General features: G+C 51.6%; 2 protein-coding genes across 6 annotated transcripts in view; one reads left to right on the top strand and one right to left on the bottom strand.

Moving 5' to 3' along the window:
• SEPTIN11 (septin 11) overlaps window positions 1-12,303 on the bottom strand; it is a 46,453-nt gene extending 34,150 nt beyond the window's left edge. For 3 of the 5 annotated variants that reach the window (XM_032685592.1, XM_032685596.1, XM_032685595.1), the window contains exon 1: window positions 11,508-11,552. In XM_032685592.1, coding sequence (XP_032541483.1) covers window positions 11,508-11,537 — 30 coding nt within the window. In that variant the 5' untranslated portion in view covers window positions 11,538-11,552. Of the gene's footprint in view, window positions 1-10,426; window positions 10,527-11,507; window positions 11,553-12,209 lie in introns of those variants that run through there. The other 2 variants (XM_032685594.1, XM_032685593.1) reach the window with 2 other exon arrangements.
• Window positions 12,304-14,427: 2,124 nt separating this feature from the next.
• On the top strand, window positions 14,428-16,632 carry SOWAHB (sosondowah ankyrin repeat domain family member B). Its single transcript, XM_032686710.1, has one exon. It carries the CDS (start codon window positions 14,428-14,430, stop codon window positions 16,543-16,545), a length of 2,118 nt encoding a protein of 705 aa, XP_032542601.1. The 3' UTR covers window positions 16,546-16,632.
• Window positions 16,633-27,624: the final 10,992 nt, after the last annotated feature.

Below are 27,624 nucleotides of genomic sequence, written 5' to 3'. Positions count from 1 at the left end.
ACAACAGTACTTCAAAAGGTGCTTGGGAAAAGTCGGAAGCTAAAAACATCTCCCTGTGTTGTTCCTCACTCCTTGTTTGGTGCATGCACAATTGGCATATTTAATACATTTCTGCAACTTCTGAGTATCCTGCCCAGAGCCCAGTGCAGCTCTGCACAAGGGCCAGGCTTTAGGAACTAAGTGGGACACTTCCAAACATTACCCTGAGCTAATCCAATGTTATTTTTCCTGCAGCAGCCCGCCACTCACAAGACCACTGGCAGAGATTTGCAAACCACTGGCATTCACCCACATTCTCTGGAACCGTGTTCTTCCAAATTCATAAATTATTCCATACACAGGCTGCTGCAACATCCATTAGCTGTTGGTGGAGCCCTGCTAAAAGGTTAAACCGGAGCCAGTATCCACCCCCACAGATTAATTAATGTTGGCCACCACATTCTGCTTCCACTGTCCACCCCAGTCATGTTTGCCCTTCGAAGGGAACACAAAAGCAGATGGACACAGACTTCATTTTAATTTCTGCCCTCCTGTCAAGACTTGTGCTGTAGCAACCCAAGCCACTGCTTGTAACAGTGCAGCGTTAAACAAACCCCACAACTCCAATGTTTTTCTCCCATAGACCCCAAAAGTGAACAGAACCAAGTCTCCAGTGTACTACGCTCCTGCACAGTCCAGCTGCTCAGACTTGCCCTGGTCAAGCTAAACACAGAATTCAAAGTCTTGCAGCCTTATGAGTACACACAATACATATTGCACTCCACTTGGTTAAACCCACAGCTCAAGGACAGCTTCTGGACGGGAACACTTTGCAGGGTTGTTTCTCTGAGTACCAACAATAAGCTCTTTGCCATCAGCTCGCACCTCCCGCGGTTCCTTTACACTGTAGCTCGGTGTGCCCACAGCGCTGGATTTCTCCTCCTGGAAGCACCGGGACAGGCAGCAGGGCACATGAGGTATCCATCCGTGAGCCAAGCACTGGAGTGTTCAGCTTGGCCAGCACATAGCACAGCGCGGCCGAGCACGAGTGCTGCGTGGAGCAGGAGCGACTGTGACAGCTGAGCAGCGCCGCTGCCCAGAGCTCCACAGCACCGGGCCCCGGCTCTCTGCAGCAGCGAGGCTCCAGAGGCCTGACAGAGCAGGTAAAGCCTGTCACAAACTCACGGAGCCAAACCTAAGGATTCGGGAAGACAAACAGACCCGAAGGCGCCGCTCCGAGCAAGCGCATCCTGCAGAGGGCTCGGGAAGATTAGTTCACATGAAGGAGCTCCCTGCTCTGACATGCTCTACGGCTCCAAGTGCTGCAGACCTGCCTATCCCAAAACTGGGGCACAATTCCCATGTGCAGTGCACGTTTTTGCCCTTGGCTCAAGTTATTTAATGAGAGATATCAAAGCAAGGGATCTGCTGCTGCATATTCCTTATTAACAATGCAGACTCCACCTCCACATCGCTGGGGTCTGACAGGCAAATAACTGCTCCAAGAACTTGGGAAGCCTTCCAAGAGGAAAGCTAATGCCCAGCTCTTCCTTCCATGGTTGTCCAGGAGGAGAAGCTGGGTTTGTCCATGGTTGAGGCTCCCACTCTGCACATCACACACCAACGCAGCACAAGCCTGTGCCTGCTGCAGGCCAGCAGCACATTCCGACCCCAGGAGAGTCAGCACAGGTCGGAGTAGCCCTTCCCTGGGCACATGAGGTTTGAATTCACATTTTCCCAGGTCACTCAGCCCCTAAGGCTGTAAACTCAAGAGTGGACTTGCACAGTCTTCCTACTTACACATCCTCCTACTTACACAGTACCCCAGAGGATGGCAAACATTCAGCCTTCTCCATCCTCCTTCCTACCATCCAGCACCACTGGACTCCAGACACCGAACCATGACCCATCTCTGCAAGGCACAGCACCAAACTAGGAATACCAGGCCCCTGCCCTCAACAGCTTTTAATTGCCCAGATGCTGCAGCACACACACTCCAGGAAAGTCTCATTTACCACAGGTGGTGTGGATACAGACAACACCCACACACTCTTCTCTTGGGACTTCTTACTGTGCATTTTACACAGGGACCAACCACCTACTTCATGCCAGAAACATGGACCGTTTTCTAGCCTGTGTGAACTTGACACTTCCCCTCAAACTGAAACCACAACAGCATGTAAGCTGTATCACAGTTAGTCTGGATTTATACTTCTAGCTTTTTGGCTCATCCCACTGCAAGAAATCATCAGATTACTTGGTTAGGCTATGAAAAAATACTGCTTTCCTCAGGTCACATCAAAACCCGGTAATGCACATCCCACTGGAAAAACGTTCTTCTGAGCTCCATTCCTGCAAGACCAACCCTGGAGGAAATGTAGCTGTGTTCAGAAACAGACAGGAGTCACACATCAGACTACAGTTTCAAATAATGTTTTGTTTAAACAACGAAACACCTCAGGCTTTCATGTTTAAGCAATTCTGGGCTGCAACAGAGAAATTAACTGTGTCTTAGGAATGCTCTATGTGAAAATTGCCCTCAATTGCATTACCGTAAACCCAGAGAAACAAGGGCAGAGTTACTCATGCTGCTCGCTTTTAAACCCTTCCTCCTTATTGTTCCACCTCCTCGAAAACATAATGTGCCTATTACCTTATTTGAATAGTTATTTTCTAGCAAGTGGTTTTAATTAAAAGCATTAGTCTGGTAATGCCTCTGCGCCACAAGATCTCACTCCATTTGGTGCAAGAGGGCGAGGTTTGCAAAGGTGACTACGGCTGTGCTGTTATTTCACTGACCACAACTTGGTAAAACGAGGGAATTATCCTCTGCTTTACTTATGGAGAAAACAAAGGCATTTGCCCACGACCACCCACCAAATCAGAAGGTTGAATGCTCGTAGCATGCCAGTCACACAAGCCCTAACCCCAAGTGGCTCTTGTAACTAATGCTCTAATAATTAATAATTGCTTATCTCCAAATGCTGAATAGCAAGAGTGCTTTCCACTAGGGTGAATATCCAGCTACCTGGAAACACGCAGCCCAAGGTCCCCCGACAGCACTACTCAATCATGTATCAGAAATCAAAGTGAATCGCTCTAATTGTTCAGTGACCATCAACTGTGCATCCCAGAAGGAGAGGCACTTCTCCCAGAAGCTGTTTATTTTCCACTTTCAGGCAGCTTCTTTCTAACTCAGAGCATCAGGAGGGTTTACCACAGCCTCCTCAAGAGCTGCCCCTGGGCCCCAGCAGACACTTCCATGCAGCTTCTCCCCAGCAGGAAGCAGCTCCTGGGTCTGGTGCTGCATTCTGCCTCCACTGGACACCAGGGACTTGGGCTGCAACCACCAAACCTTTGCCTTCCCCACAAGACAAGGGAAGGAAAAAAAAAACCAAATTAGGTCAAATGCTCCTGAAAAATGCCAATTATTTTATATATAGCAATTGCACTGCAGTGTCATTTAATCTCAGCTTGCCATTGTCAGATATCAGCTGAAATTCCCTGCTTTGCTCCGGCTGCCATATTAAAGTGCCACGTATTTAATATTAATGAGGCAGATGAAACAGAATGAGACTAGGCTGGCATTTTCTGGGATAAAAGAGAGTTTGTGGCAGAAAAGCGTTCATTTAAAAGCACCAGGGATTTTTCTTGGCTTGGAAGTTACATACAATATACAGGAAACCAACAAAACCCTTTTCAAATGTAATTAAAAATCTTAATCTTCTGATTCCATGAGCTAACAAAGGCATTCATTGTTTCTTCTGTTAAAAAAACACGACAGCAGCAAGTCGGGTTACCTGGCCACAACTATGGGAAGCTTTACAGATAAAGTTGCTGAAACAGGATTTCAACAATTACTTCCCCCCCTCACACACACAGCATCCATACCCTTGTGCTCACACTCAGGCAAAAAATCTCAGAGCTCAGAGCTCTGACTGCCCAAAAAACAAGAGGCACACCGAGACCTGCCAGAGCCCAACGTGGACATGAAACAGATCCGAAGGAGGAAAAAGCAGCAGCCAATGGATGTGGTGGGGACGTGGCGTGATTTATCACCAGCGCAAGTCACCAGACGATCTGGCAAAATCCCTGCTCCTCTGGGGGTCTTGCCATGAAGATTTGAGGGCTGTGCATATGTTCAGTCCCAGATGGCTGCGTTAAGCCTTATAATCACTCCCGGCATGTAAAAGCGAGCAATACCTGCTCACAGTACGACGCCCTAATCTTTTAGCTGGAAAGGCTGACAATAAATGAGCACCGTCTCCAATTATTTAATTCAACAACTGCTGACAATACCAGTCTTGACACCTCAAACTAGGAACAAAACAACAACAAAGACTACTGAAATACCATTAGCCACGGTGTTTCTACTTTTGTTGCGCAGATACGCAAAAATGTAACTCTACCAATTAAAAGGAGACAGAGAACAGAGAAATCTTGAATCATACAAAGAAACAAATTCAACTATATTTATGCACCACTTCTTTACTGGCGTTTCCTACTGTACATTTCCTGCACACATGTGGAGGATGTGGGGAAATCCATTTTACTGCAGAGAGATGCCAGGAATGAGTGTCAGTGATAACCTGGCACCTTCACCTTTCCAGGGTGAAACTTTTTCATTTCCAGGATGCTCTGCTGCCTGCCAAAATTTTGCCCCAGAAAAAATTAAGCCAGGACCATCAGCCTGACATTCTTCATTCATCTGAAAGCTGCCAAAAGCTCCCAGGCTGACTCAGACTGGAGGAGAAGGGTTTTCACAGGGGCTGAAAGGAGATGATTTGTGCGCTTCAAAACACAAAGATTTGGCTGTGGCTACAGCTGGGAACCTCTACCTGGAAGGCTAAAAGCAGCCCTGCAGTTCTGCCTCTCCTGCAGTTCTCACTCTTGTACTTCCCTGGGAATCAGCCTCCGTGCTGCTCTGCGGAAGAGGGAAGCACAAGCTCGTGCAGTCACCAAGCAAGCCATCTACCCAACTTGCTCCTCTCTCCCACCTTCCTTTACTCTCCAGACAAAGCAGAGGCTGCCTCCCCCAGACTGCCAGAACCTCCATTCAAGCCGCGTTCGTGTGCTTACACAAAGCATTTCACACACTTGGTGCGGTCACCACGTGCCTGGCAAGCAGTTTCTGTTGATCCTCTTGCTTACACAGGACACTGTCATTCACTTTGCACCCACAGAACCCACCAGGGAAACACCCAGGCTCGGCAGAACACCTTCAGAGCCACAGACAGCCCTCAAGTCCTGCAAGTCATTCACAAAAGATCCCCCTCAGGACTCAGAGCACTTTCTCGCTTCCACACACCCACCACGTGAGAGGTTAATATCATCTCGGAATGAAATACATAATATCCATGAAGATTTCCAGGAACAATTTCTACTAGAACTACTGCTGTGCACAGGAATCCATTCTCAGGAGTCGCTGGCAAAGCAGGTAACAACTGTGGCAAAACCAAAACGTTTCTAAAACAGGTCTTTTTCTATTAACTTGTGCCAAGCATTCATGGCCAGATCTGGTAAAGAAATAACCCACAATTACAGTACTTCAGGAACATAATTCCAGCAGCTAAATCCCATCTGAAAATAAAGCTGGGATGCAGAAATGGCAACAGAATATCATTAGACAATAAAGATCTAAAGCAGCTATAAGCTGAGATGGAAGAAAAAAACCCCAACTCCCCAAAACAGTAGCAGCCTGTGCTTTGACAACACCGTATGTGGGATGCTACTATGGAAAACAAAAAGCTTAAGCCTGCAAAAAAAGATTTATCTCCTTCCTGTTTTGAGAAACTTCAAAGCTCTAACTGCAAATTCAGATCCTAAGGCTACTTTGACACTCTCCTAAACACAGGCACAGGGTGTATTTTTAAGCAAGGAGTCCCAAAGATAGCTCAAGACTTATAAATCAGAGCTCAGCAAAATACATGTACTACCAGGGAAATGGCAATAATGGCCCTTGGACTGCAGCTCATGCCAAGAGGGCATCGCTTACATGGGACAAGCAGAGCACTCCACAGGGAGAAAGCTTCCAGAAGGGCTAAAGGAAAAGCACAGGGAGCTGCTCCCCCTTCTCACAGCTCTTTCTCCACTGCCTCATGCGTGGTCAAGTGGACCTTGCCTAAGCCACATTAATCACACCTGCCTGAGCTGTGGATAGGAAGAGCCCTGGCAACTCTTGCAAGTCCAGCCCACACGTCTAAACCAGGCACCACCACGATGTAGAGGATGGGGAAAGGCATCCAGATGAGATGAAGAAGGAGCATCTCCTATTCCCACCACATAGCAGCATGCAAACCAGCATTTATATTGTAGTAATCATGAACAACATTTGGGGTTAATTTTTGTTACCACTGCTCTGAACTAAGAGAGCAAGACCCTGAAGTTGGTTTTGTGGCTCTGCTCTGGAGCATCTCCAGCAGAATTAACACCGAGCTCTCCCCACGCCGTGGTGTTTGTCTGAACCATTATTCCGCATCACTTACTCCAGTAGGCTGCAGAGCTGCTCACAGAGCTGGAAGCACAGGCAGCTCAAGAGCGTACCTAAAAAAAGCTTCAAATACTATTGGGAGGCTTTTTTGTTTATTTTTAAATCACCTGCCTGCATCCAACTGTTCTACGCTGAAGCTGCTCCTGGATCTTTCCCCGCAAGAGCCACTGTAGCTTGACAGGACCGAAGCCCAGAGCCAAACCACACCAAGGACGAGGCTGGGAAAGGCAGGAGCGTTTGCCAAGCCAACAGAAGACCCTGTCCCCCTGGTATCTCTCCTGCAAAGCAAGCCACAAGCTACTGAGCAGCCTCGTGACCATGCTCTAGCAATCACCTCAGGAGGAAGAGCCACAGAAAGAGAACCAACAACCCTCAAGTGGCTCGAGAGCAGGCAGCCAGCCAGTCAAGCTTTCTCTCTCTCGGGGGCTGCAGGGGTGGGAAGGGGACATACAAAACATGCTCCAGCACTGAGTAAATATTTTACTTCTCAGATTCATGCTGGTCATTTAATCAATCCCCATCATTATTTTAGGGGCCCTACTCAGACACTAGAATTGATTCCTGATCATTTCATCTACACAAAGTAAAGCCTTTCCAATCATCTCCATCAGATCCTGACTCCTGGTCAGCTCCTTTCATGCTGGAAAAGCTAGAGGCCCTGAGCATGTGGTGGGTTGGACACATAACCTGCCCCACAACCAAGACTGTGCTGAAAAAAGGCGAGGAGGAGGCAAGTTCCCACCATTGTTAACATCAACAGGAGCAACAAGAATTGTCTGAAGCAATTTCCTACTGCAAACAAGGTGCTGAGGTGAATAAAGGAAACGAAGAGGTCGCACACTAGAATACTGTCCTCTGTGCACCACCCAGGTCTGCATCCCTGCTGCAGACAGCTGAGCCAGGCCAGACCCGGCACAAGAAGCCCCACTCAGCAGCTGAAAGCAGGCAAGGAAGCCAAAACCTGTGCTCTGGTCACATCAGCAGCCCCAGCAGTGCCACCCAAGCCCACAACACATTCACTGTGACCAGATACTCAGCTACTGAGAGCACAGAAACACTCACAGAGAAAAGGGGGCACCCCCTTTCTTTGTGCTCATCTCTTGCTCTACCTTCCCATCTCCCTCTCCTTCCTCCCCTCCATGGAAACCAGCAGTCTCTCATTATCAAGTATTTTTAAAACAGATGGGAGAGTGCACTACACTGTTTTAATCTCTCAGATAACGTTCTCCACGGTTCCCATGTCAAATCTGCATTGCAGCTTCACTTTCCCTCAATTTCTGTTTGACTTGGAGCAGGGTGTACATCACTGCAAACACGAGCCTCGCTCCTGTAACAGACCAAGCTCTGATTCTGTAAACATTTGGGATAAACACACAAAGAGAAGGGAAGGCAGGACAGAGCCCTCTTCCACGCTCTGATCTAATAAGAACCCATCCCACACTGGTCAAGATGCTGGGAAGTAACCCAGGAGGAAGAAAGGGGTCCCATATCTAGCACGCCTCAACCGTTTCCAGACTGCAAGTGGCTTATCTCACACTGAGCCCAGATGACCAAGTGCATCCTCCCAGCCCGGTGCATGTTTAAGCACATGCTCGGCTTTCATCAGCTGAGAGCTCCCAGGGCAGCTCCCAGCACCAATCCTGCCAAAGCTTTGCTTATGCATGCCTTTACATTTACATACCCAGAGCAGGCTCCATCAAGGCAAACGAAATTACAGGCAGCGCATTACACATGTGCCCTCACATCTGTGGGATCAGGGCCTAAAAATGAAAGCCGCCCCTCCTACTAAAACACGCCCTGCTCGGCTACAATTAAACACAGACACTTCAGAGCAGTTTGCTGAAGTTATTCTTTATGCATGCTTTTACAATTAACATAATGTCATATCCTGCCAGGACGTAAAAGGTTGTGACTCAGGAATGTTATCATCGTTTTAAGTCAAACTGACTCGCTTTTGGTTTCATTCCTTTCCTTTCCCCCTTCCTTTAATTCTCCCTCCAACCAGACGCATACCACTCAAGGCTCCACTTAATCACATTCTGTAAGAAAGTTGCAAAGCAAATCTTCACCAGTCTTGCCTTGCTCTAACATATAATTAACTATTTCTTCCAACTCCCTGCCACCCTCCCAGCAACACAACAGCAGCAAGCAAAGTGGGGGCAGACAGGATTAGATAAGAAGATACGCAAGACAAAACACCCCCAACGCCTCCCGAGTGTCAGCCCACTATCCTTTCTTCTCTTATCACCTCAAGATAAAACAACTCTTCTTCAAAAAGCAGCGACACGGGAGGGTGAAGGGTCTGCCCACCAGCTGCTTGTAAGGAAGCCGAGTGCCCTCGTCCTTCCCTCTCCCACACGCACATGCTTCTCATGCTGAAGGATGCTTTATCCTGCAGCCAGCCCCACTGCACTGGACTCAGCAGCACACACACACAGGGATTTGGTTTAACTACTGCAAAACCCTCCGTGGATGCTGCTTTGGGATTGCTCATGGACTTGGATTAACCAGAAACACGAGAGGCTGAGTGACAGCACGGGTTTAACATAATGACAAAAAAATAAAGCAAAACACATACTCAGGAACAAACAGCAATCACGTCTTGCAGTAAGCCACGTTCCTCAGCCTATTAATGCTGTGAGGTTGCTGCTCCACACAAAGCGAAAAGGCTTGGCAATACCCTTCAGCCTGCCCTAAAAACCAGCTGAAGCCATGATTTCAATGCATCTTCTTACACTGAGAGACAAACTTCAATTTCCAAGCATGCTTCAGACCTTAAGATCAAGGAATCATTTCAGAAGAAGCTTTACAAATAGCTGATATAATTTATAGATATTCTGTTAACAAACATCAGCTCTTATTTTGCTTAGCAGCATAACTTCCCCACCTCCAGTAACACCATTAAACCCCATCTCCATACATTTGCTTTGCCACATCAGAGGAACATTACAGCCCCGCAGATCCACAAGCACATAATAAACGCCAAAAGAAACTGTCTCATTCTGGTCACATCTTGAACGCAGACCATTCTCTTATTATGAGAAGGAGCCACATTCAAGTCCTCGGCTCATGGGCAACATCTGGGTTACTCGCAAGCACTGAAAAAGTTGCTGGGAAGTCGGTCAAGTCTCTCCCTCCCGCGGCCGACGATGCACAAAAGTGCATTCAGTCTGGCCACGGTGGAGTTTCATTCACGTTTCTTCAAGCTGGATGCAAGAGAGACTCGCGCTTCTTTTTTTTTTTTTTTTTTTTCCGGGAGCAGCATCTACTAGTTTTTGTGGGTTTAGGCTTCTTTCTCTCTGTAAAGGGGAAACCTTTTGTCTTTCTCAACGTGCACGTAAAAAAAAAAAAAAAAAAAGACTGCCGGCCACCACATCCCGAGAAAAACGGTCACGCTGGAAAACGCAAGACACGCGTGCCTCTCGGAAGACTTCCACTCCGGGATTGCCGTGCCTCTCCCGCCGCAGCCTAGCGCCTCTCCCCAAGGGATGCAGGCACGTCCCGCCCGCCCGGCTGCCCATCCCGCACGGGGCACTGCCCTGCCCGCTCCCAGCTCTTCCCATCCGCGGGAAGCGGCGGGGCAGAAACACCCGCGGCACAGCACCACCGCACAGCTCAGCCCCGGCGGGCGCAGCCCGGGGACCACCCCCGCCGCCTCCCCGCTGCCCGCGCGGCTCGGAGCGCGGGGCTCCGGGACGAGCTGCCCGCCGCCGGCCCGGCCCCGCCGCAGTCACGACCCGCGGGCCCGAAACGGAGACAAAAAGTTTTGCGCGGGCCCCTCCGGCCCCGGGGAAGGAGCAGAGGCGGCGGCGCCCCGGCGAGCCCACCGCGCCCCCCGGCATCGCGCCCCCGCAACCAGCCGCGGGCACCGCACCCCCGCAACCCCCGGCTCCGCGTCGCCGGCAGCCCCGGCCCCCCGCCCGGCCCGCCCCCAGCCCCGCGCTGCCCCCCGCGCACCGCCGGTCTGCCCACGGCCACGGCCATCGCGGTGCGGTGCTGAGCGCTGCGCCCTGCGCTGCCGGCCCGCCGCTCTGCGCCGCCTGCTAGCACTGCAACATGGCCACCCGGCGGGGAGGGCCCATGCGCAATGCAAAGGGGCCGGGCGGCGAGGCGGGACCCCCCCGGCCCTCCCGCGGGCACAACGGGCAGCGCGGGCGGCCGGCCGGCGCCGCCCCGCCGCTCGGGGAGCCCCGAGAGCCGGCAGCGGCCCCGCGGGGCTGCGCTCCATCCCCGGCGGTGACTGCGCTAATCCCTCTCCCGCCCGCGCCCCCCGAGCCGGGCCGCTGGTACCGTCCCCGTCACCCCAGAGGGTCAACTCTCTCCCACCCTGGCAGCCCCGCAGCTTAAAGCACAGACCCATGTGCTCCAGGGACCCTTGATGGCCAAGCAACCGACCGACAAGGTTCTGCTACCACCAGTTCGGTGAAGAAGGACGCTGCGGATTCGGCAACGAGATACTCGTAACTGAGAGGCACACAGGAGCCCCTGACTCCCTTGTATAACGACACAGAGGGCAAAACCTGATACCTCGCTCCTCTCGTTTCTCCGAGCTCTCCTGTCAAAGACACACACTGTTTTTCAACCAACGGGGCATACCAAACAACAGCCATGGTGGCCAGTCGCTCTCCCACTCCACAAGTGATTTCCAGGGACGAAGTGAAGCCCAGCTGGCTCCTTGCTGCTCGAACTGACAAAACACTTCACATCCCGGTGTGAAGCATGACATCTCTTTACCTGCAAAGGTGGGAGTCTTGGGGCTAAACTTAACGTGTCTGCTTGCAAATCTTCAGCCAAGGTAGTGATGAAGCCCTGCAGTGCTTTGTGAAACATAAAACCTCAAAGGGCTACGGAAGACACAGACCCAATTTGCTGCACACATGAAGGATACACTGAACTACAGACATATCAGAGCTACCCCCATATGCGAACATCCACCGAACCAAACCAAAAAAGCCAGCAGGATAAAAGCTGAGAGCACCTCCTACAAGCAAGCAACCCCGGGTAGTGGTAAGCAAATAGACCTCAGCAATGCACTTACCATTTGTATGCTCTTTGATATCAAGCTCATACCTTTTCCCTCCAAAACTCCTTTTTTGGGGGCTATGAAGAAGCACGCGGCTGTTTGCCGAGGGCTACAGAGTTTCTCCTTCCTGCGGCTTTTTTTGATCAGGTTTGGGAGAACTCGGGAGCTGATCTTCCAGAGTGGTGACCCCCAGCCTGAGGCAGAAACAATGGAAGTGCACGGGCACTACCCGGCCCCGCCGCCCATCAGGGGCTGAGCGTCTGCACCTGGGCAGTGCCCTTAACTCGGCACAGCTGCAGCCATCACTGGCACAGCTGCTACACCAACGGACCCTGAGGGGGTTCTACCCGGAACGTTCTGGAAGCAGAGCTGATGCAGTGCTTTTATGACACACACATCTTAGGTGTTCATGCTAATATCCGAGGGAGGCTTCGATATTAGACTCATTACTGCTCTTGTAGCAAACTCCTCCCGCACACGGGGCTCCAGGTGAGGAGGTGCTGAGCGCGCCTGCACTGGGAAATGCGCTCGGACCAGTGCAGCCTCTAGTGGAAACACCTGACGATCGTATCTCAAGAGTTGTCCTCATTGCACCTGTGGGTGAGGCAGACACTGCTTCCCCTGGTCTGAATTAGAGGCACGCACGATACTCCTGTATCAGCACAACTTAACCAACACGAAAATCTCCTCCGCTCGCAAACCCTTGATGTGACTCACCGTGTCCTTCCTTGGCCCGGGGCTGGGAGAGCTGTGGTCGAGTTGCCTCCACGGTACTCAGGCATACAGACTTCCCTGGGTATGGCTGTTCATGCTGAAAGAGCAGGGGAGGAAAAAAAAAACCATCAACACCAAGAAATGTTCTGCAATCTTCCCTGATCTCAGCTAGTGTAGTTCCTTGCATTCCTAGTGTTCACTGGGAAGAAGCAGACCCCTAGCTCCTGAAAGTTTCATAACTGCTGCTAACAAATCGGTTCCCAAGAAAAGGGAATTGCCAGTCCCTCATCCTAGAGACCCCATAGGAGTTGTTTCCATGTTTCCAAAGTTGTTTGACATCATTTTGTAGACACGATAAGTCAATGTTTAATGCCCTTTTGTGTCAGATGCAGGGCAGTTTGTCAGTTAAAGGGGATGAGAAGATACACAAGCAGACATGGAAGTTTGGTAACTTACCTCCTGTTTATAAACAAACACGGATACATAGCTCACTAAAGACAACATTTTATCACACAACAACAGAAAGCTACAAGACTAAGTGGTGGGCTTATTTTTTACTCTTTCATGGTGAAGTAATGCTTGGTCCTGCCTCCGTTTTGTGATTCTGACTACTATGAGCTCACTCAAATTTCACCCAAAGAATCAAGAGACCTGCTGCTGAGACGGGGGTAAAAACCCCATCTGAAACCAGGACAATGTGATATCATGGAGAGCCTCCTGCTTATGCTTCAGTTCGTTAAGCCAAAGCAACACTTTCATAGTTGTATTGTCATGTGCCACTGTTGTTTACTTGGATTTTTTATCTTCACAACCTACCCTCCTTTCTTATTTGTGATCACAACTGCACCATTATGCTCTATTCATTTCATTTCAGACGCCTCCACCGAGAGTGTGCTGCTAACAAACACTGTTTTGACTGCAATCCAGGGCTCATCAGAAGAGGAGGGAGAAACATATTTATGCCTGGAAGAACTGCATCAAAAGCACGTACAAAATGATAAAACATGAACATAAGCCTTTACCCTCTTCCCAGCACCTGTGCCCTACCCAGATGAACACCGCTGATGGGATGTAGCTTGCACACATCATCTATTGCAATCTCTGCCCATGGTTTGTGAGGGTTTGCAGCAGGCTGGAGGATATTTCAGCCGCTTACATGACAGGCAGCTAAAAATATTTATGGATAGCTGGGAGCCTGCAGCAGAGATGGTTTCTGGAGCGTGACTTAGGGCCTGATCCAGACTTCTTTAAAGCCAGTGAGCCTACACTGAGCTCAGTCCCTCCGTGCCTCTCTGTTCCCTGATCGTAAGGCAGAAAATCCAGCACACCTTCTCTCCTAGACTTTCCACCCACTATCCACTCCCCAGACTCCTCAAGGCAGGGGCTGTCAGTTGTTTGGTGCGCACAGGGCACGTTGCCCACCGGGGCTCTGACCTTCCCCATCCCTCTCAGCTGCTACGGACACTTTTGTGATAACAGAATTAGCAATAAAGAACAACGTGAGATCCCCACGCTAGTACAACCTGTGTCCAGCCTATCTCAGCCACGCAGCGGATACAGAGATGAGATGAGATATGATTTGACTGCAGGCACTCCTGGTATTTGTATGTGGTTGTCGTACATGGGTACAATCCCACACACTTGTAATATCAGCTCACTCGAACCACAGCACGTTCATGACTCTTTAGTGCCAGTTTTCCTAAGTAGCTGAATCACAGGGTAGTTCAGGTTGGAAGGCACCTCTGGACATGGTCTGGTGCAGCCCCTTCTCAGGTGTCCCATGGAGCATCTCCTGAGAATGGAGACCGCAACCTCTCTGGGCAAACTGTTCCAGTACTTGACCACCTTCACTATAAAATAATTTTTCCTCACACACAAATGGAATTTCTCGCATTTCAGTTTATGTCTATCGTCTCCTGTCCGTTCACTGACATAATGACTGATAAACCACTCTTTCTCCTCACCACCTGCCAGCAAATGACCCTCGTAATTCTCAGCTCCTCCAGCCCCCGTATCCTGCTTTTCCCCTTTCCTGTCACCCCAGCTCGCTGCCCCAGGGGCCACCACCCCGGGCAAAGGCGACCGGGCGGTGGCGGCCCGACTGCGGAGGAGGAGGCGGAGAGGCCCGGCGCGGCAGGAGGCGGGTTTCCCCGCCGCACCTGGATTCAGCGCCGAGCACCGAGGCACAGCACGGAGCACCGAGAGCCAGCCGGCCCGGAGCATGGCGCGGGAGCTGAGCCAGGAGGCTGTGCTGGACTTTCTCTGGGCGGCCGGGGGGCGAGCCCCCAACTCGGCGCTGCTCCGCCACTTCCAGCGCTTCCTTCGCGACCCGGCGCTGACCGAGCAACAGCGGCGGGAGCGCCGCGAGTATTTCAAGAGCCTTGTCAACTCCCTGGCCACCGTCCACCCCGCCGCCGCCCCCGGCGCCTCCAAGGACATCGTCCTCCGCCGCAGGTACCGCGACCTCCTCGATGAGGAGCTGCCGCTGCCGGAGGAACAGCGGGAGGAGGCAAAGAAGGAGCCGGAACCGCCGCCGCCCCGACGCGACCCCGACGGGCGGCGCGACCCCCGCGGGGAGGCGGCGGAGCAGGGGCGACCCTGCGGGGGGCAGCCCCCGAGGAGTGCCGCCGTGTCGGGGGGCTGCTCCGCCCGGGGCCGCGGCGGTCCCTGCTGCGAGTGCCGCCGGGCGCGCCGCGCTGCCGCCGCCGCTGCCGTCCCTCCGCCGGGCCCCGGGGCACCGCCCCCCGCCGGGTCGCCCCGCTCCCTCTCCCCGCCGCCCCCCAGGCAGCCGCCCCCGTACCGGACCCAGCCGCTGTCCTCCGGGCCCTGGGCGCTCCGCCCCGGCGGCACACCGCACTCCCGGCCCCCGCTGCTGCCCTCGGCTCCTGGGGCGCTGGCCCCCGCTGTGCCGCCCCGGTCCCCATCGCCGCCGCTGCCTGCCGCCGGGCCGCCCTCTGCCACACCGTCCCGCTCCCGGTCCCCACCGCTGCCGTCGGGCTCCGGGGTGCCTCAGCCCCGGTCGTCGCCGCAGCTCCCGACCGGGATGCCCCTACTGAAGGCCCCGGCGCCCTCAGCAAGCCTGAGGGGGCCACCCCCCCCCGGACCCTCCCAGTCCCCCCAGCTGTCATCGGGCCCCAGGGCGCTGTCCCCCACCGAGCTGCCCCCATCGCGGTCCCTGCCGTTGCTGTCCGCCCCGGGGGTGCTGCCCCTGTCCCGGTCCCTGCAGGCACTCCCTGCCAGCCCCTCCTCATCCCCACTTTTATCAGTCCCAGAGGTGCTCCCCTCCACCAGGCTGCCCCCATCACAGTCCAGGTCCCTGCAGCAGCTCCCCACTAGGCCATCCCCAGCCCTGCCGAGGGGATCCGGGGGGCTGACCCCGAACGGACCAACCCAACCTCAAGTGTTGCTGCTGTACCCACGGCAAACTCTCACACTGCCGTCTGGTCCTCGGGTCCTACCCCCTACCAAGCCACCCCCATCCCAATCCCTGCCGCGCTCCCCCACTCAGCCAGCTCCATCCCGCTCCCTGCAGCCACCCCCTTCCAGGCCACCTCCATCCCAGTCCTTGCAGCCAGCACAGGGCCCCATAGCGCCCCAAGCCCCAGAGAGCTGTCCCCCAGCACCGCTGCCTGTCTTCAGGAGCATCAGGTGCCAGCTCGCTTTGTCGGAGGTGCAGAGCACGCCCCCCTCGCTGCCCGAGGACTGTGGGCGGCAGCCCCGCACCACGCTCTCCAGGAGCTCCTCTAGAAATGCCCTAAGCCGGGGGCCATCGGTGCCACTGGGACAGCGGGAGCACGCCTGGCTAGTGGCGATGTCAGCGGGGTGCTGGGCACGCCTGCGGGGGCTCTTCCTGGAAGAGCCGGAGCTGGCCCTGCTGCGGGACTTCATGTCAGGCTTCACGGTGCTCCACTGGCTGGCCAAGCACGGCGACGGGCCCGGCCTGCAGGAGCTGGCGGCGGCGGCGCGGCAGACGGGGCTGGCCCTGGACGTGGACGCCCGCTCGGGCTGCGGGTACACGCCGCTGCACCTGGCTGCCATACACGGCCACCAGCTTGTCATCAAGGTGCTGGTGCTGCAGCTCGGCTGCCAGGTGCAGGTGCGGGACAGCAGCGGGCGCCGGCCCTGGGAGTACCTGGGCGGCTCCACCTCGGGGGAGATCTGGCAGCTCCTGGAGGCACCCCGTGGCGTAATTATGTTCCCCACGCAGCCCCTGGCCCGCAGCGTGTCCTCTGTCAGCAAGGTCCCGCTGTCCACTGGCAGGGCAGCGCTGCCCTCCTGCCTCAAGGTGCAGCATGGCCGTGGGGCAGCATCCCACCGATCCAGCAGCGAGAGTGACTGACAGACGGCTCCCTGGCAACCCCTGCCAGTGGAGACGGGACCTTGGGGGCCATCCTGCGAGAGGAAGCCACGCAGGCAGAACAAAGCTGTGAAACAGACTGAACCTATTGCAGAATGTACTTTTAAATTATTCCAATGAACCGTTGTCTAAGCCTCTCTGCCCTCTCTCCCCTTACTTGCTTTTCTACCCGTGAGAGGATGCAGTAACTCTGCTGGAAGCTGGCAGAACCCTTGGGAATCAAGTCCTCTGCTGCCCACAGGGCTGGCACCAGCTGCTGGGTGCAGCCACGGTCACCAGTTAGTGGGACCATGGGTCTGGGGTGAGTCTCAAGCCTGGCCCCAAGCAGGGTGGAGCGCTTGCTTTTGCTGACAGTGACAGATTGTTGTTGGTCCTGGTGTTTGCAAAACACTTGTTTACACCACCTAAATTCTGGAGAGTGGTAAAACTGCATCCCTTTTTAATCCCAGGAGATTAAGGATGAGTCCCACTTTTAAAAATGCAGCTGATCAAGATCCAGCCTTCCAGCAAGAGTCCTCAGAGAGTCACTGGCTGGGGCAGAGGGTGGCAGTGGGAGAGCCTGTGAGTAGGGAAAGGTGTTTCCCAGGCCACCTTGCCCATCAGCCAATGCCCAAAGGAATGCAGGGCAGCATCACAGCCCTGCTCCCCTCCACAGCTGCCCAGGGCTGTCCAGCAGCATGGATGCCTCTCCCTCATTCCTGCAACTCCAGCCGCTCTCCTCACACCACAGGACTAGGAAGCGGCCCCCACACTGTGGCTAGAGCCCTGTTCCCACGCCTGGGCATGGAAAGCGTTGCAGCAGGAGTCTCTGTTGGGCAGAAATGGAGCTGGGCTGTAGCACGGGTCCCAGGCTTGCAGGGGGAAGGCAGGTTCATAACCAGAGCTGCATTTCTCCAGAGACCCCAGCCCGAAATTGCCTATTAGGTGTTCATGTGATGGGAGCGGGTGGGACTGGGGGGCCAAGTGCAGTGAGGAGATATCCAGTGCAGTCATTCCTCAGAGCTTACAAATAACAAGCTGTCTTTAGGAATATCACTGGATTACGTGGGTCCTACAATGTACTCTGCTCTCTGATTTAGCATAAACGAGCTTCTAAAGCATCAAAAATGCAATAAGTTAATCTTGCACCTAACCTGGCTCTCCTACAGATCCTCTTTGAAGGCAGGAAGAGAGCTAAGATTCCTGAGGCAGAGATCCATCCCTCCCTGGTTGCTGCTCCTGCTGCTGGGTGACCCCAGCTGTAGGACCAGTGAAACCGGGGCTGCTGGCTCTGTGTCAGTGGGAGGCTTTGGAGCAGACCACAGCAGTAGGTGGGACTGCTCATGGATTTGAGGCATGTGCCTAAATGGCTGCAGTTTCGGGGAGGAACGGGAATGAGGGCAGCAGAACCTGACCCTTGCATAACACGCGTGCCAGGGAATGCCTCGAGTCCTTGCTCAAGCACTAATTGAGGCCTCCACTTTGCTCCGGGTTTATTTGAGGGAGGAACTCTTTCCTGCAGAAGGGAAGCTACTCTGCCTGACTCTGTGGCCATGAAAGGCTGGAGCCTTTTCCCAGCTAGGTTTTCTCTTTTTACAGGGGAAAGAGCTCAGTAAACCAAGGCAGTGTCCTGTCAATGATCATTCCTCTCTGAGAGGACAACACAAACTTGAACTCATGAGAAATTCAACTCTGAAGTGGCCTCTGAGCCACTGGCATGGGCACCTCGAGGGCCCTCCAGGACTTCCCTGCAGCAGAAGGAATCCTGTGTATCTCCCTTCCCCTTCAGTCCAGCTGGGGATTATGGAGCCTTCCTATACATGGAACTTCATGGAAGGAACCCCAAATGAAAGAAGTTTGTGAGCTGACTAAAGCCGTCTGATGGGAGCCTATTGGTTCCCCACAGACACCTGCAGCTTCCAAAGGATGAGGTTTTTCCCCTTCCGTGCTGCTGGGACAGTGCTGCCTTGGGATTCTCATTTTACAGCCTTTCCGTGACCTTCCTCTGTGATGCAGACCTAAGTGGCACTTTGTTTTTCTGCACACTGTTGCAGACCTCGCTGTCATCTTTTTCAGAGCCCTTTTCTCTCCCTAGCAGTGTTGTTAGGCTGCTGAACTAAATAAGTCGTGACCTGATTTTGTGCCCACTGGTTGCTTGCCAGTTGAGATGACACAGATAAACCGCCTTCTCCAATTTTTAAATTACAAGGCAACTGTCAGGAAGTTTGAAACTGAGAAAAAACTTTCCATACTGGATCCATTGTGCATTCACTCTGGTTTATCACCTTAGTGATATTAGAACTGTTAATATTGGTAATACTGCACAGCTCCTACACCACACTTTAAAAGCAGTCAGTCACTGCTTGTGGTAATGACCACTCTTTTAACCCACAGAAAGCCTCATCCTCCAAGTTTTGTACTGGTGAAATAAGCAGTGGACAGGATGAAACCCATCTCCAGCCCACTTGGAAGGCAGGGCCCGATCTTTTATCAGGCATGCCTGGAGGAATCACATTGCCACCCTGGTGCATCATAGATCCAGTCACCCGGGAATAATCCACCTCTGGGTATACACACATGCAGCCTGAGCATCTCAGTTTCAAAGCTCTCCTGACCTCCTTACTACTTACTTGTCAGCCTGCCTGGCCACTTCCACACCTGTGCACCCTCCTGTTTCCTCATTGCAGCTGGACGTGGCTCCTGGATTCACACCCAATCCAGGCATCTGACTTTGCACCACCCTGAAACACAGGACATGTCATAGATTAGTGCACAGCAGGACTCTGTCCTCTCCTCTCATTGCATTTAAAAACATACCTCCCACTTGTCAGCTGCTGATGATAAAGTCCACCCCTCTGCTCTTTAATGCTTATCTCTGACCAACTGCTTTGTACTCCAAAAACCACGGCCTTCAGAGGAGGGGGGTGTTTTTCACGCAGTGGCCTTTGCCCATCACATTCTGTCAGGCCTGAGCACTCAGAGCCTTACAAAGTCACGGTGAGGGTAACCCTGAAGGCACAGCACCCCCTTGTCACCACCCCCCTGCTCCTGGGGCACACACTGTTGCACACACTCATCAGATTGCTTAAGGCAGACAGCACAGCAGAGCTGGACGTGCATCTTGTGAAGGCCTTGATTACGTTCCCAAATTGTGGCTCTGGTGACACTCATGCCACAGCCTTCCCTCAGGAGTTGCCCAGGTGAGCTGGCAGTCCAGTGTGATTGCACAGCTACTAATGAAGTCTATTTGTCCATTGCCAGCTGGCCTTTGCCTACAGGGTCCTTGTCACTTAAGCCCAACAGAATGGCTTCTTAAACACCAGGAGCTGGAGAACAGTGCTTACACCAGCACCCAGCAACGCTGGATGGGTCACCCAGCACAGAACAGGGAGCAGTCAGCAGCAGTCCCATTCTGGGGCAGGGATATTCTATGAACATACAAAGCTCCTCCCACTCAGCAAATCAAGAGGAGCTTCCCACCTCAGTGTACACCAAATGTACACTGAGCTTCCCAGTCTGAGAGTAGAAAGCTGGGAACAAATTGCTGTGCTTCAGTTCTGGTTTTTTTACAAGCCTCTGGACTAGGACCAAAGGCTGGAGCAATGGTGGGAGCCCAGCTCAAACAACCCCAGGGGCTTTCTTGCAATTAAAGAAGTGTCCCTGGGCAAAGCTGATGAGCAATAGCACAGAGCACTGCCAACCCAAGCCAAAGGCCAGGGCACCCTTTGTATCACAGCACTTTATGAAGCAAAGAGAAAGAGAACTTGTAGAATTAAAAAAAAAAAAACCAAACAACAACCCACCACTGAAAACTCCATCATACAAAATGCACTTTTTTTCTGCTGTGATGAATGCTATTTGAATGAAATGGTTTGTATACAACTCCACAGTGAGAAGAAAGTCTTGCACACTTTTGGGAAGTAATGAAACAACCCCAATTGCTACTAAATCCCAGTAAAGTTAGAATTTCTCATGACTACATTTCCTGCTAGTAGCAGCAGATGGCAGCTTAGCAGAGTGGGGTTTACAATAAGAATACCCCCTCCCCCCAATTAACAGTACAGTTTTCTCCAGCCCAAATTTCCCCATTAAATGAAAATCGTTAGCCTTTCAGGGAAAAACATTTTCTTTGGAAACTGGGTCCATTGGAAAGCACTAAAAGCAGAATTCTTAGTTTGGTTAAATTAATACCACTCATCCCCGACATGAGGCTATTTAAGCAAAGAAAATGTGTTTTACCATTAATTTAAAGAAATGTATTTTAAGATACCAAGAAAGGCTTGGTGGTGAGGCAGTTATATATACATTGTGCTAAATACTTAACTGAGCACATACTGCAATAGCCTCTCTGTGAAGATGCAGATGCATGATTTTATGTAGGTTGTTTTTTTCATTAGAGCCATTAATTTGACCTGGTAGAGAAAACTTCTTTCTGGGTGGTTTAAATAAGCCTAGGGCTCATGGTACTTTAAATCTGGATTGGATTTTGGCAAAGGCATTTTAGCTCCTAATGTCTACCAGGGTGTTCTTACTCTACAGCCTGTCCATAAACTATAAGCGAACTGCTTAAGAAACAACTTGTTTAAGAAGTCAGAATTTCTGTTGTGAAGGGAACACCCACCAAAACCATAGGCAAGGTTCTCCACACAAGCTGTCAGGCTGTGTGGCCTCAGCTGGCATTTCTAAGGCTGCCATGGGAAGCAAGGGCCAAAATCCTTTGAGCTTCCTCCTTGCTGCAGGGCCTCTGTGACAAGAGTTCTTCGTTTAAATATTTTCTTTTGGCTTTCCTGACACACAGTTCTAGACTGAAGGAATGTTCTGATGGGTTTGATACCACAAGAGGTGTTTTATGGTCTTTAATGTAGCCTGGAATATTCTAGTGAAAGTGGGAATTCGAAGAATTTGAATTAGTGTGTGTCTCAGACCTGGAGTCCCATAACAATGCCACAGGGAACAAATAGCTTTGCACGGCCAAGCACAGGGCAGGCGTTATCTCAGGTTGTCCAAAGTCCACGTGGGAGTTGCACGTCACTGGTAAACAGAAGAGAATGTTTAAGGGAAATGGGAAGGTCTTGAGTGTCACTCACAGAGAGGACAAGAAGTACCTCCCGGGCCTCGGTGGGGAGTGTTGTTGCTACAGGGATGCAGAGCTGTGCTCCCCCATCAACAAGCACTGCACCCTCCTTATCTGCCCCGTGGTTCTCACGCTGCCTGGAGAGGGTATCTAGAGTGGCCTGAGAAACAAATGGGCAGCTGATAAGGAGGAGGGCAGGGTTTGCTCTCACAGCCAGGCTGTTTGCAAGCCTGCTATGGGCCAGGGAAGACAGAGAGGCTCAAGGGAGAAGCAAGTAGCACACAGTAGGAGCTGTGAGCTCACAGCAAGCACAAGAAGCTGACAAAACCCATGAGAAATCCCCATGTATAAAGACTGGTTTCTGTAGAGGGGGCTGGGCAACGTTGTTTCACAATGCATGTATGGATGTATCAAAACACATCTGTTTCCAGAGAAAGATGAGCCACTGCATGGCACCATACCATGTACCTCTCATGGACTAGATGTGGTTTAAGTGTTTTAGAGGGAAAAAGAAGGAATGCAGTGCTCTTGCCAAGGCAGGGCAGCTTCCAGGCAAGTGGCTTTAATAAATACATCTCCAAGAGGTCAGTAAGCCTGGCAGCCTGGCCTGCAGGCTAAGAAGCACAGATGGGCACAGCCAAGGGAAGTTGCACATTTTCCTTTGCATAAACACTAGAGCTGGTTTAGTCATCTGCTGAATGGAAGGCTCAAGGGGAATGCAGATGCTTGAGTTCAGCAGTTATTTGCATCTGATTTGGATTTTTTGTCTCTTTGCTTTATAAATACTGAATAGATGATTCAAGCAAAGATCTTGCAACTCTGCCCTCTCCCTGGTTCCTCACTGCTGCCTCCCAACAGGCCCAGAGTTGCAGTTCCTCATGGTTGCCTGTTGATTTCATGCTGGGTGACTTTTTAGCTGCTGGACGGTCTGTGCTCGAGAGGAGCAGCAGTCAGCCATGGATCTGTGTGTCCAAGCATTCAGACATGGCACCTGGAAAGTCCTTCTCCTCTGCCTGTGGTCGAAGGGGAGGGAGGACGCAGTGTGGTGCTCCCCTTGGATTTTGGGATCGTGTAGACTTTGGCAGGCATGCTGCCACCCCAGTCCTGAGTCACGGCTGAGGCCTTGGGCATGAGTCACACTCTCCCAGTTCTTCCTGTCACTGTGAGAAATCCTGTCTGCCCTCCCTTTTCCTTGCATCCTGCAGTGCCCAGGGCTCCCCACCACTGCCTCATTTCATCATGCTGTGGCCAGAATCCTTTCATGGACCCAGCCAAGAGCACCACAGCCCTCAGAGGCTTCAGGAGCAGGGTTTCTGCTCTGCCCACAGTGCTTGGGAATGATGCTTATGCTTCCAAGCAGAACTTACTGAACTGCCACTTGTATTTCCAAATGTGTGTGTGTGTGTGCCTGTGCATATTTCTAACTGGTTCCTCCTTCTTTACCTTTCAGATGAGGTGTCACCCTGTAAAATGGCCTGTCACGAATAGTGGGAGGCAATCAAATGATCTGCCTCCATTTGATACTGATTTATAGCTGCTGTACTAAAGAGACCCATCAGTGTTAGTCTTAAACCCCGAGTGTATCTTTGTCTATCGCAATTCAACAGCCAGGGAAGCACAGAGCTGTCCTCTGAACTAAGGGAGCCTTCATGACCCTGGACTCATTTCAGGTAAACTCTAAATCTGGCTGAAAAAACAAAAAAACACTGAGGGAGAAGATGGCAGGAAGAGGAAGGCACTGCACGTAGCATCACTTTGATGGCTCTTCAGTGTCTTAGGGCTCAGAATGGACAATGTTACTGTTTCTTCAAAGATTGTTACATTTTATCAGCTTGTTCTTTCCAAGGCATTTTCCAAATACTTGCTGACAATTTTCTTTTGCCTGAAATTGAATTTAAGAAACTTGAGCCAGCTTTAATACAATCCCTTCTCACTGTGGGTGGCTCAAAGGAGACCAATTCTGGCACACACATGTTTTTGTGGGAAAGAACTCCAGATGGCTTGAGTTTCTAAACCCTCCTGGCATGCTGTATGTGCTATATGTCAGGATAGAAGAGAGCTCTTCTAAATCAGTCAGCCTAAGGTTGCTGGAATGCTTTTATGGACACTGGTCCCACCCTGTCCAAAGTCACTGTGAGGGGTTTTCCCCCACTGATTAGAGCACACCATGTGAACTACTTTGAGGCCTGTATAGGTTTAGGTTTTATTCAGCAGGTCAGGGATGGGAAAAGGCACAATTTCCCATCTTCAACCCCCACACAAGTCCCCTTGCAGCTGATCATGAGGTACAAATCAAACCCAGCTTGCCTGGGGCTAGACCACAGGAATATATGAGGCTTGGGAAGTGCTGCTATCCTACTGCGATATCCCAGTGAAAAGTGTTCCAGGGTCTGTTCCCTGTCACAGAAGTTTGCAATGTGGTCAGATATGTAACGTAAACAACTATGTTGTGAAGAAAAATAAGTACTTAAAACTGCCAGAGCTGACAGACCTCTAGAAAACATGCCCTTGTAGGGTCAGTAACCCTTGGGCTGTGCTGTGAGTTCACTCTGCAATAGCTGCTTGACCAAGATCCCTGGTGAGCTGCAAAGGGAAGGAAAAGATGGACCTGGATCCATAACTTTAGAGTAGTGTTCCTCATCTCCTGTGAGGAACAGATGCAAACAGCTCCTTAGAGATGAGGCAATAAACTCTGAGGGGAGGTGTTCACCACCTGCAAACTTAAAAGGTGTGGAGGGAGGTGCCAAAGTGAAATGAGTCCAACACAACAAAGGCCCAGTTCTTCTGAGTAGTTAACAATTTGCTCTAGTTAAATGTAATCCACTGAGAGAGGAGAGAAACACAGGGATTATCAGCTTGGGTCACAGTGTTAATGAGGGAAATAAAATGAGAAGACATACTTTAAATTCCAGGGACACCATCAGCAAACTCCTTTCATCACTTTGAGATAGTGCAAGAAGTTCTTTATAATTAACTGAATTTATAATTAACCTGGAATTGAAGTGCTTCCCTTTTAATGTAGGGAAAGCTGAAATCAGGAAGCCCTCAGGGACAAAAATGCTGTAGGGACAAGTGGCCATGCAACCCCAGCTGGTTTCCAGGGGGGACTGGACCTTCAGCCTTTCTACCTGCACAAAGTTCCCTCTGAGGCAGTGCTTTGGGAGGCCCTCTCAACCTCCTGCCACGCTGGACTGTGGCTCCTGAGTCATCTTTGTCTTTCAAGAGCAGGCTAGAGATTTTTTTGGGAGTATGGCTCCATTCCCCCATGGTCTCCAGCCCAGCCCATGGATAGCACAGGGCTGGAAGCCACCATGGTGGTGAGAGCACTGTTTCAGCCAGCTGTGCAGAAGGGTCCAGAGCAACTGTGTGCACCCAGACTCTTCAGGGGGTCATGATTACTCGAGCAAAAAGGCAGAAACTGCTCAGATGAGACAAACTAACGTGCTACAGGAGAAACAGAGAGAATCAGACACTTCAACAGCAGAAGCAGAAGATTGCTTAAGTTAAAGTCCCCAGATATTCCAAGAGATAGAAAACAGCCTGTGTGTGTATATAGAAATATCGTGTATGTATCTGTTATGCTGTAACAGCATAATATTTGGGTTGTAAGAGTAACCAGGGGCTATTGCTGAGAGCAGGATCCCATCCCAGACAGTATTGACACAAATATTCCCTAAAGACAGCGTGAGAGAAAGATGCTGCCTTTACTTGATGAACTGAGAATGAACTTACAGAGACAAGAACAAATCTTCCCTAAAGAATATGAAAAGATAAACCCTTACTTAAAGCAAACTGTGAGCTTTCCCTCACACTAGGAAAGGGTGAGGAGTTTTTCTTGTCATCGTTTTGCCAGTATGATCCTTGGATTGGTGCAGTTCTTGTCCCTCCCTGGCCCTAAGTGATTCAGGGGCAATGGCTGCAGCAGTGGTGCCCTCCCAGGGGGGCACACCTACAGTACTGCTGTGCTGGCCCTAGGGCCAGCTGCCCTTCCCAGAGGAGGAGAAAGTTACTACTCACAGCAAGAAGTGGGGCCTCTCTCTCAGCTGCAGCAATGAGTAACTCAGGACGTGCAGCATCAACGACTACCAGTGTGTGCGGGTTCAGGGCAAGACAAGCCAGGCACAGGGCCTGAAGAGCCAGCAGGCCCTGTGTCACACGGGGCACAGGAGATATACCCTGGTCCCTGAGTTAGCCAGCAGCAAGGTGTGTTCTCAGACCTTCCCAAACCAGGGCCAAGCCATTGCTAATGACAGCAGTGATTAGCCAGGGATGAGAGTTGCCAATGGCTAGGGTGTATTTGTTCTCAGAGAAGATTAAAAAGAGAACAACCAGCCTGCTGCATCCTTATGGTATTTACAGCTTTCTACAGCAAATCTGGGATGTTTCTAGGGAGCTACAAGAAAATCAGACTGGCCAGTTGTCTGCCTGCAGCCTGTGCAAATCAAGAGGTGGATGAAGAGTTTGGGCAGGACCCCATGTCCTCTAGCAAGCCTGCAAGGCAAAGCACTAGGAAAGCACCCTTAATTTTCCCCATAGGAGAAAATTCCTCTGGGCATCACCTCTGGATGAGCAGAAGGTGACTCTTCTCTGCCTGCACCCTTTACAAACTCTCTGAAAGGGAAGGAGACCCACTGGCTCCCCCATTTTTCCCCCACTCAATCCCTGGGAAAAATGGAGGGCAGTTGGGCAACTCAGCATTGTAGCCTGAGAATAAACACTTTTCTGATTTCGCAGGGCGTCCAACACCAGGAGTGCTTGAAATCTAAAGACTAAAGGGTTTGTTGCTAAACCAACCGGGCTGCCAGTGCAGAGCACTCCAGAAAAACAAACAGTGCAGTCTCCGTGTGTTATTAGAAAGGTATTTCCCTGTCTGAAGGGTCAGAGGAGGAGACTTCAGGCCAGAAAAGCAGCTCACATAAAATGTGCATTTCTGAAGTGGCGTCAGAGTGGCCAAAGCTGTGGCACTGCACGGCCCCAGCACTGAAAGGAGGAGAGAAGTCTCCAGGGATTTCACAGAGCTGAACAGAAAACAAATACACAAACCCAACCGACCAAACAGCATTTGCTCAACCCCTCACGAGTGGCAGTGACCCAGAGAACAACTGCACAGTAACTCAGGCACAGCAAGCAGGCATCCAAAGCCTGTCTCTAACACGTGATCCCAGCTAAAATTGCTAGAGATTGGGGCTAACTTAAGGTGGAATTAGTTTGGCTTCTCCCAGCTCTGAGTGGAGGAGGCCTGCTCTCTGTGGCATTTGCCACCTGCACCAGCTCTGTTCCCAGTTAACTCCTGACTGCAGTATGGCTCTTGTGTATGTGTAGGACAGCCAGAGAGTCAGTTGGATGCCAGAGCATTTGCAGGATTTTCCCTGCAGCACTTTCAGTCAGCATTTTGCCCTCTCTTACACATCCCAGTCACAGGGCTCCAATCCAGGGTGGTGACTTTCTAGTTCAAACACAGCTCAGCTTTGCTGAAATGCCACGGGAATGTTCTGAAATGGGTGTGGGGGATATCTGGGACAAAGGATGGTGTCAGGAGTGAGGATGCTGTTCCTGTAACCATGAGCACGCTGCTCTAATGAAGTTCCAGCAGCCCCCTGCAGGGCACCATGTTTCCCACTGCTACCTGGCCATAAATTCCTGCACTGTTTTGTGAGGTACCCTGTGCAGCCCTTCCAAAAGTTACCTGCAGACAGGTGTCTCACAGGCTGGTCACGACTCAGCCAACAAGTAGCACATTGCATTTATCCAGCAGCTCTGACACTCCCACAGGTGGGATTGTGAAGCTGCATGTCAGTAGTGTCACTGCAGGTATGAGGGAAACTGAGGCACAGAGGGCTGAGGACACTGCTAAAGCCACTGCATAGTACAAGCTGATCCAGTGACACAGGTCCCCAAAGCACTGCAGCTGCTCCCACCTTCACCGCCCTGCCCTGTAAAGGCCCTCGGGGCAGTCATGCTGGGTGCTTTTAAGGGATTTAGGAAAGGGGAATAGCAGGCATTAGGGA

This window comes from Chiroxiphia lanceolata, chromosome 4, assembly GCF_009829145.1.
Source record: "Chiroxiphia lanceolata isolate bChiLan1 chromosome 4, bChiLan1.pri, whole genome shotgun sequence".
NCBI lineage: Eukaryota > Metazoa > Chordata > Aves > Passeriformes > Pipridae > Chiroxiphia > Chiroxiphia lanceolata.
This window is presented reverse-complemented; position numbering and strand designations above follow the sequence as displayed.

Coding starts and splice junctions, on each gene's coding strand:
- SOWAHB (XM_032686710.1), top strand. CDS start 14,428: ATGGCGCGGGAGCTGAGCCAGGAGGCTGTGCTGGACTTTCTCTGGGCG.